Here is a 15,704-nt window from a genome sequence, read left to right as displayed (position 1 = left end):
AACATTGTACCGAGGTTTACAACAAGGGGTTGGCCGTCTGTCTGGAGGGGTCAGGTATCCCTCTGTCTCTGGCTGCTTTGTCTTATCCCATCACTTTCTAAAGGTGAATGGGAAGGAGATGTACTTGACTTCATGGCTGAGACACTGATGGGCTCCTCTCTCGTGGGAGATAAAGCCACCACTGCTCTGTTTGTTTGTTTGATTGTTTTTTTGGAGGGGGGGCTGCTCCTCCACTGAAGCTATAAGACCACATCACAAGTTGTTTGTTAAACCTAAAGCTGTGGTTCTTTCTTTTGTAAAATGAGCAGATAGATTGGTAGAGATTGTAGTTTTGTTCACTTTCAAAAACCTTGAAAAATGGCTTGTTTTGTTTGAAGTTGGACTTATTATGTGCAATGTCACACATTGCGGTGTCGTAGGTGCAAAACTTTGGTCAAATGTCATGGAGATCCTGGATGAGAAGGATGGTGTGGATACTGAGCTGCTGGTCTATGCAATGACGCTCATCAATAAGGTCAGTAGAAGCTATTTAACTAGTACTCTCCATATTCCTCCATGTCTGTGGATCTGTTCACAGTAAAGCATTTAGTCTAGCTGTCTAATCACCTTTTTTCTCCTCCCTATTCTGCTGTCATTCAGACCTTCTTTAGACATTGTATTAAAATGTTGCCTGCATTTGATTAACTTATTCTTATAAAGTAAAAAAGTATGTTAAAGACAGATGGAAACGTTCTCAGTAGATCTGTGTCCAAAATGAGATCAAACTCATCTAGCCACTTCCTCAGTTTGATTGAATCAGCTTCTCTGTGTGTCTCTGTGCTCTCACTGTATATAGAACAACTTGGGTTTCTTATCTAAACTGAGTGAACATGAAGAACCACAGCCTGGATGTTAGAGGGCTGGAAACAACAGGATTAGAGGACTGATTATGTGCAGAGCTACAGTGATAAAGAGCTGAATAGCTTCACCAGCACCTGTCTGTAGTCATCATTTTACAAGATTTCTACAGTAGACAATTGCGATTAGAGGGCTTAACCACATTTAGCTGAGAACATGATGCAGCAGACTTCTCCACTCCCGAACCTCAATCTTCCTGTCTAACATCTGGTGCTGCATTATGGACAGGACACGCATGCCAATATCCATAACTTCCCATATGTGCACAATTCTGTATTGGAGGAAACACAGACTCATTTCATATCTACATTTGGAGACTTCACATCAAAGCTTTGGGGTTTAACTTAAAAAAAAATTAGCTTGTGGGTGAATTGTCAGTCAGCGAGTTCAGTGTCTCGGATCCTGCTGCTCATTTTTGTCAGTCTGAAGACATAGTTGTAGATACTTGCCCATTTTCTTATCCAAAGTTTGACTCATTTTCTCGTCAGGACACATTTTTTCTGCTCATATAGTCACGTGCAACAGAAAGTACACCCTGTTTCAGTTCAAAGGTTTTATAAATGGAGACAGAATGGAAATTGATTTAGTCCTGCCAGCATAAATACAACCGAAGATGAACTTCAATACAACACTTAGTACATTGTGTCTTGAAAATGTTGATAAAAACTAAGCCAAAATGCAGCAGTGTGTGAGTAACTCAATACATTCTTACCACTTCCAAAGTAATTAAGGGAGTAATTGTCAGCCAAGGCCAGAGCCATTTAAAAACCAGTGTGGAGTGCATCTGTCTGCAGCGAGGAAGATTATTCAAAAGTGGAAAACATTCCCGACAAATGCCAATCTCACTAGAAGTGGACATCTCAGCAAGTTAACCTCAAAGTCAGACCATGCAACGTTTAAAGAAGTTGTGGAAAATAGCAGTGGAAAAGTTTATTCGCGAGTGGAAAGCATTTGAAATATTCCTCGCAAATTTACCCGGTTACCAGAGAAATACAAAAAAAATACCAAGAACTGTATTTCAGATTCTAAAAGTATAAGGTAAAGTCCTAAATGTGAAAGTTAATGCGATAAATTAGAAAGAGTCATTTTAAACCATCGTTCTGACGGCTAAAACTTTACTGAAACTGGGTCGTGCAACAGGAAAATGATCAAGGACATCTAAAGAGGTTTAGTCGAAGTACACAATAATCAAGGTGTTTCAGTGCGCGAGTCAAATTTCAGACCTCAAGCTGATTGAAATTTAATTTGTGACATAAATTAATAACTGCAAATTTTAAGAGAAGTGGACAAAAGTTCCTCAACAATGACTTGAGAGACTTAGACCATCACTAAAGGCTGAATTATGTTTCTGCGTCAAAATGACGCCGTGCCTACGGCGTGTGGTTTGGATCGACGCAGAGGACACGCCGTCACCTGCGCCGTCAGTGACGTGCACCTCCTGAAAATTGTAACTACGCGTCGAGGAGACGCAGACCACACGCAGACCGAGAGGGCTGTGATTGGTTCGTTTGAAAGCGAAGCATTTCCGGTTTCCGGTTTGAATCAGTAGTGAACTTCCAGGGCTCTTTTCTTCGTTTATATGTGATTTTTTTTGTTTTTGTTTTTTGCACAATAGTTGTCCTTATCTCTTTGATTTACTGTGACCGGAAAAAGTCGGATAAACCATTCAGAAAAAGATCGCTAACTAGTGGCCGCGGGGGGTACTGCACCGCGACCAAATGGAGAGACGGAGAAGTCAGAAGGGTTCAGCACGGCGTCACGGCTGCGGCGTGTGCTCTGCGTCGGTGTGACGCAGAAGCATATTTCAGCCTTAAGAAACTAACTTCAAGTTATCGCTGCTAAAGTTGGTTCTACAAACTGTAGAGTGTTGGGACTTAGTTTCACCTACTGCTTCTCCACTTTGGGTTTCGATGAATTTATTGGTTGTATTTACATAATTATTTACATAAGGAGCAGATGCCTTTTAATGTGTCACATTGCATGAAGCCTTAGAATGAAATGAGCGCACATAGGACACAAGGAGCTCAGCCCACATGTTTTAAACCAAATGTGTTTGCTGGCGTGTCCCAGACTCTGGCAGGCCTTCCAGACCAGGACTCCTACTACGACATGGTCGACTATCTGGAGGAGCAGAGCATCGAAGCCACAGCCCAGAGACACCTAAGCAGGAAAGGCACTGACCTCGATCTCATAGAGCAGTTCAACATCTACGAGGTCAGGAATCCCACTCTGCAAACATTATCGCTTAACAAACTGTCGTAAAGTATCATATGAGTAGCAACAGGTAGAATATGTAAACTGTTAACACCAAACTAAGATGCACTACAGTGGCAGCGGTGGATGTATGGAATAAATTAGATATAGATTTGAAATTATGTAGAACTTTAACTTTATTTAAAAAAACATTGAAAAGAAGGATGATTTCCTTATATTAAATTAATGAGTGGCTTGATGTTGATTTGGGTATTTATTTATTTAATTGGTGATTTGCTTTGATTTTTTAAGGATGAAGGTAACATGTAGACTGCACCTTTATTTTAAAAATCTTTTATTTTTTGAGGAATGTTTGTTATCCCTACAGAGGCAATTTGTTTTACGGGCAGTCTTTCTCTTACTTTTTGCTTTTATTTTATTAATTTAATTAATCTTTTTGAGGGTAGGCAAATAATAAGCTTTGCTTCAGCCTACCCCTTTTTCGGTCTAGATGTTATTTGTTTATTTGTATACTGGAAACTTTTTTGTTATGTTTTCTTTGAACAATTGAACGTTTTCTTCGTTGTCAGTTTTATTCTTGGTTTTTTATTTATTTTTTTGTGTGTCATGACCGAAAATAAACTAAACTAAGCTAATATGTAAACTGTTACGACTCTGTGTCTCAGATGACTCTTCGCCACGAGGATGGGGACGATGAAACCCAGTTACCCCTAAGTGGCCGAAAGGACCGGCGGCGGGCCAGTGTCGGCGGCACCAACGAGAGGCGTGGCCTGGAGAGAAGGCGAAGCCGCAGACATTCGCTTCAGAGTGGCAAAGGCCACGCCTCTGCCCCGGCATCGCCCAGCAGTCCGCACACTCCCGCCAGCAGCTTCCTGCCCTTCGGCGGCCAACGGGTTGAAGATATCAGTGAAAGGTGAGGTAGAGCGAGCAAAGGGATGGAAACGGTGGAAGATATTCAAGAGAGGAAAGAAAGCTCCATCTCTACCTCCACTTCAGCTTGAACTCGGTCGTATCCCGGTTTCAGAAGGTTCAGCCAAGGGGGTCGTTTTGATCTTTGAGCACATTGTAACGCCTGAGGGATAGCTGCGAGTTAAATGGGATCACACATTATTTGTAGGTCCATGGAGTATTACACGGTTTCACGGGAAACAGCCTTATTGCGGGTATTATATTTCAGTTTTGTAAAAAAAAAACATCCACTCTTTCCAAAGTCAGAGCAGATAATGTAATTAAATAGTAATTTAAAGGATGACAACGAGGAGGCTGCTGCTGCAAAGTGACATTTAGATTAATTCTCCCTCCGTCAAAGATAGTAACAGGAAGCATCTGTAAACACATGATACGAGCTCTCTGCTCTCTGTCTGGTGTCACACCTCCTTCCCTGAGAGCAGCTACAACTTTAAAGCCCACATGGTCTCATGTTCAAACTTCTGTGACTGCGAAGACTCAGAGACCACAAATGGTGATCGTTTGATGAAGACAATACAAACTTTTTTTCCACTTGCATAATGTAGACCATACACCAGAACACCAGGCTTAATCTTTTTCTTTTTTTTTGGCTGATTATTGTGCCACATATATCAATTCCTTTATCACTATAAACAAGCTTTCTTTACCTAGCGTTCCCACTGATATTCTTGGTAGCACTCAGGTCTTCAGGTTTACTTAAATTCAATCCAGCAGGTCATTTGATACCAGGTTAGCCTCTTCCAGTCCACCACAGGAAATTCAAGCTGCCTTTGAAGATCACAATTTTCCATATTGTTAATGAAATCCAGACAAGTAAGAGGGATCCAAATACCAAACTAGTCACAGACTCGTGGATGACGATTCTACACTATCAGTTTCAGACACACAAGTTATCCCAACTGCCCAAGCATTGGTTATTGAATTGAATCTTTTCAATAGAAATCATGGCAAGATGTTTTATGTTAATTTCTTATCAGTGATTGATGTTTTATAAATTGTAGGTGAATGTAGCGGTAGCTGTTGCATGTGCATATCCATTTCTAATGTTTTCAAACCTCATTAAGCTATTGAAACTACTAACTGTCTTGCGCTGTACACTTTCAGTACTTCTCTCGTTCTCTGCACTTGTAATTCAAGCATGTCTTTTGTGTGTCTCATTAACGTGTGCTGTCTCTCCTGGGCTAATCATCTCCTCTCCGATTTCATGTTGTCTCTAATTTCACTGCCCTCCCACCTGAATACATCCTCCCTTTCCTCCCGTCAATCCTCGACCCCTCCTCTCGCTACAGAGAAGAGGAGGAGGAGGAAGAAGACGAGGAGGATGAGGATGATGATGAGGATGAGGATGAGGAGGACGAGGCAGATGATGAAAGTCATCCAGTGACTGAGGCATCTAGACAGGTTGCTCACAGGTATTTTAGGACAGCTGATCTCCCAAAGCGTGATACAGTTTCCCCATTTTTCTTTCACAGTATCTTGCTCGATGCTCCAGCGTTCAGTCGTGTGATGATCTTCCTCCCTCTCTCTGGACTCCTGCTCTCTTGTATTTTGTCATCCTAGTGTGGCTCCGGCTGTAGCAGATACTCCTAACTTGTGTTTGAACTTAAAGTGTATGGTCAACATCCTACCTAAAGCCAGAGAGCCTGAAGGGCAGGGAGAGTATCTCAGCGTCAAGACCAGGACATCTCCTCCTGTGTCCATCGCACCTAAAAAGAGGACCTTTAGTCCTTGGTGCGTTCCTCCCAGACACCTGACTATGTCTCCCCTCCTCATGCACCGTGCCAGGCCCTACACACCCTCACCAACAGTCCACCCCAAACACCTGCCCATCTCTTTCTCTCTCTCCATGCCTGTACTTGAGCCGTATGACGAGCTACAGTTCATCATTATTATCCCTCCTGGTGTGGAGACACATCATCCTTCATCATCACTGGAGTCTCTGTATCTTAAAAGTAAAAGAAGCACAAATAGTCACAGTAGAATTGATCATTTCTTACTTTTTCACGTTTAAATTGCCTCCCATCATTTATGCTTTAGCTTAGTTCCAGATTGTATCCTTCATCATTTAGAATTGATGCTCTTACTCTCTGTCAAGTGAGATGTAGTTGTATATTAGATCTGTCATGTCTGAAGATACTTTCATAAGAAAAAGTTATGCAGATACTGTTCCCAGTTTAATATGTACCCAACAACACAAAGGATTTGGGTAATCTTATAAACTCTTCAATGAGTTGGGAGTTAAAATATTTGTTATGATTACTGAGATGAAATGAAATTGTAAAGACAGACAGCGGTGAAAGTGAAAGTGATGTTGCCTTACCCTTGTATTCTCTGTCGTCTTGTGGTGTTTCAGCACTTTTTCCTCTGTCCACTCCCTCACTAACCTAATGGTGTGACTAACAGTTGATGATTTTATCTGTGGAGGGTCTAACGACTTTCTTCTCTTGCTGTCATCTTCAGTCTGACAGATGCTCCATGCTCATCTCCTACTGAATCTTATTCAGCTAGAAAGCTCTGCTGGACTGAAAGGTAAGACCAGGAGTTGACCAGTCGAGTGTAACGGGAGTCCACAAGGACAAAATGTGTGTTGCTTATTCGATTCTGTGACTTTTATCACAGTGTAAAGTTTTTAGTTAATATACCACTCATCTTTCATGGCAATACTTCTTTTTTTTAACGGTTACTGTAACAGTTATGTATTTACATGATTTGTTTTGTGTTGCTTTTTGTTGTTATTATTTTAAAAAATGGTATTATGTACTGCTGCACTGAGGCAAACATTACAGACCTAAAAAAATAATGATAGTCCCAAATGTGCAGGAAAAGCCCTTTTATTTTAGTTTTACCTTTTTGCTGTCAGTGCAGTAATATCGCTGCCTAAAAGGTCCTGAAGTATAGTCTTTGCATCATGTAACAGTTTCTTTAAGTGTCTCTTTCTCTTTGTTTATCTTTCAGTCCAAAAATAAAGCATAAAACAGTGCATTTCAGTTATCTCCTTGTATTTTTTAACAGAATTAATGCAAATGGCACTCCATACCCCGGCAGACATCAGACTCCTACATCACCCAGCCATCGCCTCGCAGCCTCAGCACCCTCCACGCCCTCCACGCCCTCGACGCCCTCCTCACCCTCCACAACGGACTCCAGGCCTGAAAGGTTTGTACTTCAATATTTCCACAGTGATTGCAGAACATTTTGTGACCTTTACAATATTGAATGTGCTTGTAACAGAATGTAAACCACTATTTTAACTCTGATAAAGCCCTCACGTTTGTGCTTTATCTTTGACATGCAGACCTGGTTTAGGGGGGTTGCTGACGTCATCATACCGGCAGCATCAGGAGTCTCTGGCTGCAGAAAGAGAAAGGAGACGACTTGAAAGAGAGGAGCGCCTGCAGAGAATTGAAAAAGAAGAGAGGAACCGCTTAAAGTTAGTCTCTAGACTGCACAGGTTCACCTCACAGAGGACATATATCTTTACTCTGCACCACCGGCAGCTGCACAGGCGGCTCCGGTCTTGACTCAGCAAAGATGTTCATAAATCTCCCGTGAGCTTTAAACAAGCTGGGCTTTCTACATGAGCAACATTATAGTCCCTGATTTGTGAAAGGAAGACTGGAAAAGTATCAGTTCTGCTCATATGTCACTGTCGTATATGACACTAACTATATGATTCACATTTAAACTAAAGTTAGATTCGAAATAAAATCTCAGTTTGTATATATTATGAATACAGCTCTTAAATTATCTCGTATTCATGCTTTCCTCTTTTTGTCTTTTTGTCTTTTTGTCTCAGTCGAGATTATGTAGACAAGAGGGAAGAAGCAAGACAAGCCAGAGAGGAAAGGTGGGTTTACTCTGCTTCACAACAAGACTGCAGACGTAAAGAACGATATGCGAATGTCGTTTAATAAAACGAACAGCAGATGTCACTTGCACCCAGCATAAAGCTGAATTATCAGTCAAATCTTTGGACACTCTTAAACATTTGAAATGAATATTGAACTGGGTCTAACCCCTGTAGGCATAAATCTGGTTAATTGATATCCTTCCGACGGTGTCTGTGTGCATGTTTGTTCAGTCTCGTTCTGTTGCCCAGACTTCGAGACTTAAATCATTTCAAATGATCAAACTGAGATCAGCAGTTGGCAGCCAGACGGGTCATACAGCACTGTGGTATTTTCAGCAAACGGGTGACGTCATTTCTCATCTTTTGGTTTTTTCTTATTGATGGAAATAACGCCCTGTTCCACAATTATCCTGGCAAAAAACCATTGATGGAGTCATTACTACAGTATTTGTAGAATGTTAATAATGTTTGGTTTTACAGAAAAGCAGTTTTTTTCATTTTTGAATTAAAAAAAACAACCTTTTTCCTGAGAGCACCTTGACCGTGTTAAAGCTGCCGTCGCGAATTCCCCAAAAATCCAGTAACTGGCTGGAATCTGAACGTATACAACGTTCATGCCCCTCCCAACCTCTCCCACTAACCCCAGAGTCGTCTCCCCCCCCTGCCTTCTGTATGCACGAGCACGAGTAAGTTACGTTACTACAGAGACCTGAGGCGTCAGAGAATAGATACCTGAGAATAAATCAATAATGTAATAAATGGAGGTTTAATAAACCTTGTAGTCATGTGTACTTGAACAATGAGGGTGGGGGGGTGGGCTGTGTGGAGCATCGGTGGGACTGAGATTGACATTCTGTAAACACACCCCCTGGCTCTGATTGGAGGAGCTGCAGCAGCAGGAGAAACATTGAAAACTTATTACCCAGGTGATGTAATATTATCTGAAAATAGTGGTCATTTCAGCAAATATCACCAAAATAGATTCACCAACTGCAACTTTAAGTGACTCCCAACTCAAAAACCTCAACAGAACCGTGTTACTTTGTTTTGGGCGGTCTGTAAATCTGAATGTCATTGAACCGTTCTGTGTCATCACAGTCTCCTCACCTTTTCTTACACCAAACTGCACACCATGCAGCATTTTCTGCTCCTTGAAGTACCACAACAGGACATCTGCCATTTTTTAGTTCAGCGAGTCCCTCTGTACCTGCATTTATCATTATTGAGGTAAAACTGCCCAATTTATCGTGATATTGATTTGAGGTCGTGTCGCCCAGCTCTGCTGTAAAGTGATAAAAGTCCAGAGTCACTTTGGCTGGTTTTTGCTGAGGGTCGGGGGCAGGAGAGCGCAACAGCTACACAAAACTTCCTACAAGTAATCAAATATTCCCTCAAATTAAATTGAATCTAATATTTTAACATGAATAACCTCTTTTTGGTGCTTCAAGTGAGCAGTAACATCAGTTACAGCTGATGCACACCTGCAGAGGGCAGGAGAGGGGTAGCTGACTCCACCTCCTAAAGCCAGGTGCTGTGAGCAGCTCTGTAAAAACATTAAAAAAGGAACTTTTTTTTTTTAACGGACCAGCCCCAACTTAGGATAAGAAAATAATGACATTAAGTGTTTCCTACTTTTTTTTTTTGATAAGTCCCCTTCATCATGAAGTAGGGTAGGAATATTATTTAACTATTTAATTATTATTTCAGAGTCATTGATATGACAGATATGGTAGTACTATCTGGCATTTTCAATTAGTGCAATGAGTAGGATTTTTGGTTAGTATATTTGGCATGATTATAGCACTATGAAATATGTTTTGGTATGTATGGACTTTGACTGACTTAATTAATTTTTATTTATTTTTTTTGGAAGTTGAGTTGTGGGGGTTTTGTGTTCTATGTATTTAAGGTATACCCCTCTTTTTGTGGTTAAAAATATAAAAATACAATAAAAAAGGAAGTTTTGGACTATCTGTTTCACATTTTGATCATGATATGTCACAAACATTTAATTAAGACCATAATTCTTAGCGTTAAACATTACTATCGCTCAAAACGTAACATGTATGATTCTTTTTAACTATTCCCCCAGTATTTAATAGCTGAGCTGTGATAACTTTAAAGAGCTGTGAGAATTTTACCTCAGATCTGTGTGCAGACATCTGAAAGCTCTGTTTCGTCCCTGCAGGTATAAAGCAGTGGAGCGGCTGGCTGCCGAGGAATTTGAGCGGGAGCGTCCCAGAGTGCCAACAAGGGGGCGAACAGAGATCACTTTGTGTTTGAGTCCATCCCCGGCCAGTCGCTCAGCATCCCGCTGTACCACGCCTTCATCCGTTGTTTCACAAGAGAACACCGTCGCTGGGGCTCAGCAGACTTTGGGTTAGCCTGATGGTTAAAACTGACACGCACCATTAAATACACCAAGACAACTAAAAAGCAGATTTTTGAATCAACAATTTGTCAAAGTATTTAAAAGTGTTGCTCATTGTTTCGATTTCTCTTCCAGGAACAGAGCACAACTCAGATTTAAACGTTGTTCCAGAGACCAGAACCACCGTTTCAGCACCAGCGTTAACAGCATCAGAACCTTCCCCAGCAACTCCCTCCGACCCGGACCAACAGCAGACCGAGACGGAGACGACTGCAGAAACAGAGCATGTTACCGAGACTCAGCCCGAGCAGGATGAAGCAGCAGAGTTGGTGTCAGAGCAGCGGCCGGGCGCGGAGACGGGACAGATGCAGGAACAGGAGAAGTTTCAGGAGCAGAGCATAGATGAGGAAGTGGTGGAGGAAGAAGAAGAAGAAGAAGACGCAGTGCTAGTGGGACAGCCAGATGTAGACGTGAAAACAGATGTGGAGTTAGAGTCTGAGAAGGAGCAGCTGAGGGATGTAGAGGACCGTGTGCTGTTGAGTGAGAAGGAGAGACAGAATGAGGAAGTGAATGAAAAGGACAACTGCTCTGCATCCAGCATCTCCTCTACGAGTAGCACGTTGGAGAGGGAGGAGCGGGAGGGGAAACCCACTCTCGACACCGAAGCAGGTAGAGAGAGGTTTTATTCATTTTCCTCCATAAGCATTTACTGTATGTGTAGTTCTATCAATATCAACATTATTTGTCAACTTTATGTCAACAGGCCAGTGGACTCAGTGTATTAAAGAGGCAGATGTGAATGACCAGTGCAAGAAAATCCTCAATAAGAAGCGCTTCATGCTGGACATGCTATATGCCCAAAAGACAACCCCTGTGGATGATGGGGATTTAGGAGAATCGGAGAAGGAAAAATGTGACAAGGAGGAAGAGATGAGCGACTCTGTGGCCAGCTTGGCCAGCAGGATCTCCACACTGGAGGCAAACAGACAGGCGAGAGAAGAAAATGTGAAAAAAATGGAAGTGGGGCATCTGGACAACCAGGGCAGCGTCCGAGCGGTGGCAGAGAAGTTTGGAGACTTAGTCAAAGGTCTCACATCTTCACCGGAGGTGGAGGCCTCAAAAGAACAGCAACAAAGTGACAAGTCATCAACTGCTGCCTCATCCGCACAACCGCCTAAGAAAGAGTCGGATCATATCTGGGATCAGCTCATGGCCGCTCCCAGGGACCTGCGGATCAAAGAAATGGACTTCACAGACCTGAAGGAGGAGGATGACATTGACATTTTAGATATGGACAGTATGATGAGGTCGCGAGACCTGATGCCCCCATTTCCCCCATCACCATGTAATGCTCCGCTCCCCCCACCCCCACCCCTGTTTGGAGTTCCCCCACCTCCTCCCTTACTCGGCAAAATGATGCCCCCACCTCCGCCGTTCTTGGCTCCCATCCCGCCGCCTTCCCCTCGAGGGGAGATGCCGCTCTTCCAGAAGAAGAAGAAGACCATCCGTCTCTTCTGGAACGAGGTGCGTCCTGTGGAGTGGCAGTGTAAGAGTCATAAATTTTGTAAGGAGTCCCTGTGGTGCCGACTGGAGCCGATTAAGGTTGACACATCCAAGCTGGAGCAACTGTTTGAGTCCAAATCCAAGGAACTGCCCGTCGCAAAGGTGAGCTACTGTTCTGCTGCTGTCATAAACAAGGGTGTTGGTTTCATTTCCCAAATGAGGCGGGCACATCCGCACGTCATTGTCTGTGAAAAACTTGCTGCTTATTTAGCATCACGCTAGGGATTAAATATCTGAATTTACAACTGAACTGAACAAAATTATTTTTGATTCACTCCATACATCAAGACTGTTCATCAAAATTTCGATTCACTCCTGAGAATAATTTTTCTTATTTTGGTAATACTGTGTATGTTTTTATTGGCATAGACCTACTCTGTTTTTCTTGCACATATATTTTAGTATGGTACTTATATTTCAATTATGTATTTATTGCAGGAGAAATGTTGAATTGGGTTTCATTAATTTTTTTCTATTTAGAAATGTTCTGCTGGAATATCCTACTCCTGTCAAGCCTGTGGAGGCTGAGAGCGCCATCCTCAATTTTGGTGTATTTCAATCAATCAATCAATCAATCAATTCATATTTATTTCGAGCAATAAACATAACATAAGTTACCTGCGTGCGACATAAAATTAAACAAATACCTTTTATCAGGTTTATCAGGTGCAGGTTCAAAATACAAATTAATTCGTTAACACTCGAAAGGGAGTGGGAAGAAGAAAACGTATTTAATCCCACCCCTGTTTCTCATTAACAACTTGACAGATTTTTTTTTTTTTAAGGCTTCCTCCTGTCTCAACATTTGAACCAAAAAAATGAAAAAAAGACATATATCAAATAATAAAAAAAAGCATTTTCTACAGTTCACCTCACCAAAATTCACACACATTGTGGCTGCGAAATGCAGATGCATTTCATGGCCACAATGCGTGCAAATCCAGGAACAATGTATATAGTAATATTTATAGTTAACCGTTAACTTATATTTATAATAAATACTAGCAATGGTAAGAGTAACAATACCAGAAGGTAATGGACATAATGGACATGGATATATAGTACATACATATAGTACATACATACACGTCAGTGATGGTAAGAACAACAGTACCAGTTGATGACACTCATATGTGTCATCAATAGATGTCACCTCCTTTTTTTCCACTCATGTGTCCCATACTGTCACACTTGAGTGCTATCAAGAGTGTTTTAATGTTCTTCAGCCAAGTGTATATAGCAGTTTGGTACTGAAGAGCCAGCAAGGATTTCCTTTCCTGGGTGGAGATATTGTTGATATTATGAAACGTCCCTCACAATGTCTGATCTTTTTAAAAAAAAAAAAAATTTTCTTTCAGTAACCTCAGAAGCAAATGTGTAGCACTTCTCCATTTGTTAGATCTAGAGAGTACAAGTTGTGCACTGACATGACTTTTCAAGGGGAACGCTCATTGCATCTCTTATTAGTCGCAGCGCTGCCCGGCCTGCACTTCCTGATTACTGCGTCGCTTCTGTAGGTTTTTTTTTATATTATCATCCTGTAGCTTTTTTCATCACTGTGAAGGCTCGGAGTCCCATTATCTTAGTTTCTTAATTCATTTCCATGTAGGGCAGTTATCAAAACATGTGGAAAAAACATCCCTTTATCCAAAACTGGAAGGGTTCGTTCGTTCATTCATTCATTTATTTTATAACTATGTCAGTGCCGTTAGTCTTGGTTTCTCAAATATATTAACTTTTGCTGCCTTGAGTTTCTACTGAAAGAATTCCTATTTCAAAATAGTTTTTCTACTAATATTTGTCTTTGATTGTTTATAGAAGGAAATACTTCACTTTGCCTCCGAGGAATTTTGCATTTATTGAAAGGGGACATAGTTTTAAAACATTTGGAAATTAAGTGGTATTGCAAAGAGGTGTCCACTAAATATGTTTGGAAGAACCAAAAACACTGTGATGCGGCTAAGAGGCAGCACAGCGATGTGGTAGTTACCTCACTGTCTGGGTTGAATTGCCCTTGACAATGACAATGACAGCAGAGATGGTTTGCAGAGACCCATCTCAACCTGAATTCTGTATTAATTACTGAACAATAAACTATTTTTAATCATTATAAACGTTTGTCTTTTTACATATAACCTCACACACTGATATCATTGTGCATCTTTTAGAAAGCAGCAGTTGATGGCAAACGACAAGAAATCATCGTCCTGGACTCAAAGCGCAGCAACGCCATAAACATTGGATTAACTGTCTTACCTCCTCCCCGCACAATCAAGACCGCCATTCTCAACTTTGATGAGTACGCACTAAACAAGGAGGGCATCGAGGTAAGCTTTTTAATACGTTTCAGATGCAAGGTGCATCAGAATTTCTACTGAAGTGCTATCTGTCTCATTATCTACTGCTTACAGACAAAAGAACATTCAGATCAAGTCCCTGTGTCCAAAAGAAAATCAGTTGTCTTGAATAATGTGAAAAAATAAAGTTAAGATGAGGTTGTCAGTTTTCTTGACATGTCATGATTTCTCTGGCTGCATGGCTGACCTTGGGCTGCTTTCATGTAATCATTAACACTAATGGGTAAAGGGTATTATAAACTCATTAAAAAAACACTTAGGTAAAGGGCAGGTAACAGTTGATAACTGTTATGTAATCTCTTGTTTTTCGAGCTTCTCCCTGAGTTCATTTTCAGGAGAGAGGAGTTTTCCTAACTGCTTGTTTTCTTTCCTGAGATATTTAAAACAAAATAACAGAACAAAAGTTGGAAATTCAGATGTCACATAAATTAGTGGATAAGCTGGAAACTTAGCTTAGATCAAATGAAATAGCAACACATTATCATACTTGCTGAATTTCCACTTTTGCTTCATCCCTTGATATATTATGGAAGAATTTTAAACACACAGAGGAAAACTTTTGATAAGTCTGAAAACTTATACTTTAAACTGGTCATTTTTATTTTTCATTTTTTTTGTCTTTCCATTCTCTCGTCTCCTCTGTCTCCTAGAAAATCCTCACCATGATCCCCACAGAGGAGGAGAAACAGAAGATCCAGGAGGCTCAGCTGGTCAACCCTGACATTCCTCTGGGCAGCGCCGAGCAGTTTCTGCTCACACTCTCCTCCATCACCGAGCTGTCTGCTCGCCTGCAGCTGTGGGCGTTCAAGATGGACTACGAGCTTATTGAGAAGGTCAGACACATTCCTGCTCCCTCTGATCACGTTCAGACACGTCATACTTTGTGGCGTTACATAATTAATTTTATATCATATAGAAGTTTAAGAAAAATAACAACAAAAAATTAAAGCTGCAAGCAGCGATGAACTGGCCCTCGCACGTGCAATTTTCACCAATGAAGGTCAAGGACTCAAAACTGAGTCAGATGACACCACCCATGACTCTATATGTCAAACCATTCAAAAGTTATGGCAGAAAGTAGGAACTATCAAATATGGACCAATCAGATAAAGGGGGGGCGCGCTTTTTGGCGTCTAGCGTCGCCACGGTAACTCTTTTGACTGAGAAAAGTAATGCGCGTTGTCGCAGGAGATGCACATTTTGATGTATAACACACCTGGGTGCACGTTACGGTTCAGGCCGCATTAACGGCCGAAGAAATGACATAAATTGCGCCAAAATGACACGATTAATTCAAAATGGCCGACTTCCTGTTCGGTTTTGGCTATGGCACCAAGAGACCTTTCTTTAAGTTGCGACATGATACAGGTGTGTACCGATTTTCATGCATGTACGTCAGGGGTGTCCAAAGTCGGTCCTCGAGGGCCGGTGTCCTGCATGTTTTAGATGTGTCCCTTTTTTTTATCAAACCGTGATACAAGGA

At 41.4% G+C, this 15,704-nt stretch overlaps 1 protein-coding gene across 4 annotated transcripts in view; it reads left to right on the top strand.

Annotated features, from left to right (window-relative positions):
* fhod3b (formin homology 2 domain containing 3b) overlaps window positions 1–15,704 on the top strand; it is a 108,355-nt gene that overhangs the window by 79,948 nt on the left and 12,703 nt on the right. For 2 of the 4 annotated variants that reach the window (XM_061716640.1, XM_061716639.1), the window contains exons 8-21: window positions 420–514; window positions 2,968–3,111; window positions 3,777–4,024; window positions 5,370–5,492; window positions 5,641–5,811; window positions 6,541–6,609; window positions 7,093–7,236; window positions 7,376–7,510; window positions 7,877–7,927; window positions 10,119–10,309; window positions 10,437–10,970; window positions 11,065–11,966; window positions 14,033–14,191; window positions 14,872–15,054. In XM_061716640.1, the coding sequence (XP_061572624.1) occupies window positions 420–514; window positions 2,968–3,111; window positions 3,777–4,024; window positions 5,370–5,492; window positions 5,641–5,811; window positions 6,541–6,609; window positions 7,093–7,236; window positions 7,376–7,510; window positions 7,877–7,927; window positions 10,119–10,309; window positions 10,437–10,970; window positions 11,065–11,966; window positions 14,033–14,191; window positions 14,872–15,054 (3,149 nt within the window). The remainder of the gene's footprint in view (window positions 1–419; window positions 515–2,967; window positions 3,112–3,776; window positions 4,025–5,369; window positions 5,493–5,640; window positions 5,812–6,540; window positions 6,610–7,092; window positions 7,237–7,375; window positions 7,511–7,876; window positions 7,928–10,118; window positions 10,310–10,436; window positions 10,971–11,064; window positions 11,967–14,032; window positions 14,192–14,871; window positions 15,055–15,704) is intronic. The other 2 variants (XM_061716641.1, XM_061716642.1) reach the window with 2 other exon arrangements.

The sequence above is a fragment of the Cololabis saira genome, chromosome 3, assembly GCF_033807715.1.
Source record: "Cololabis saira isolate AMF1-May2022 chromosome 3, fColSai1.1, whole genome shotgun sequence".
NCBI classification, from domain to species: domain Eukaryota; kingdom Metazoa; phylum Chordata; class Actinopteri; order Beloniformes; family Belonidae; genus Cololabis; species Cololabis saira.
The sequence above is the reverse complement of the archived record's forward strand: the minus strand, read 5'-3'. Positions and strand labels throughout refer to the sequence as shown.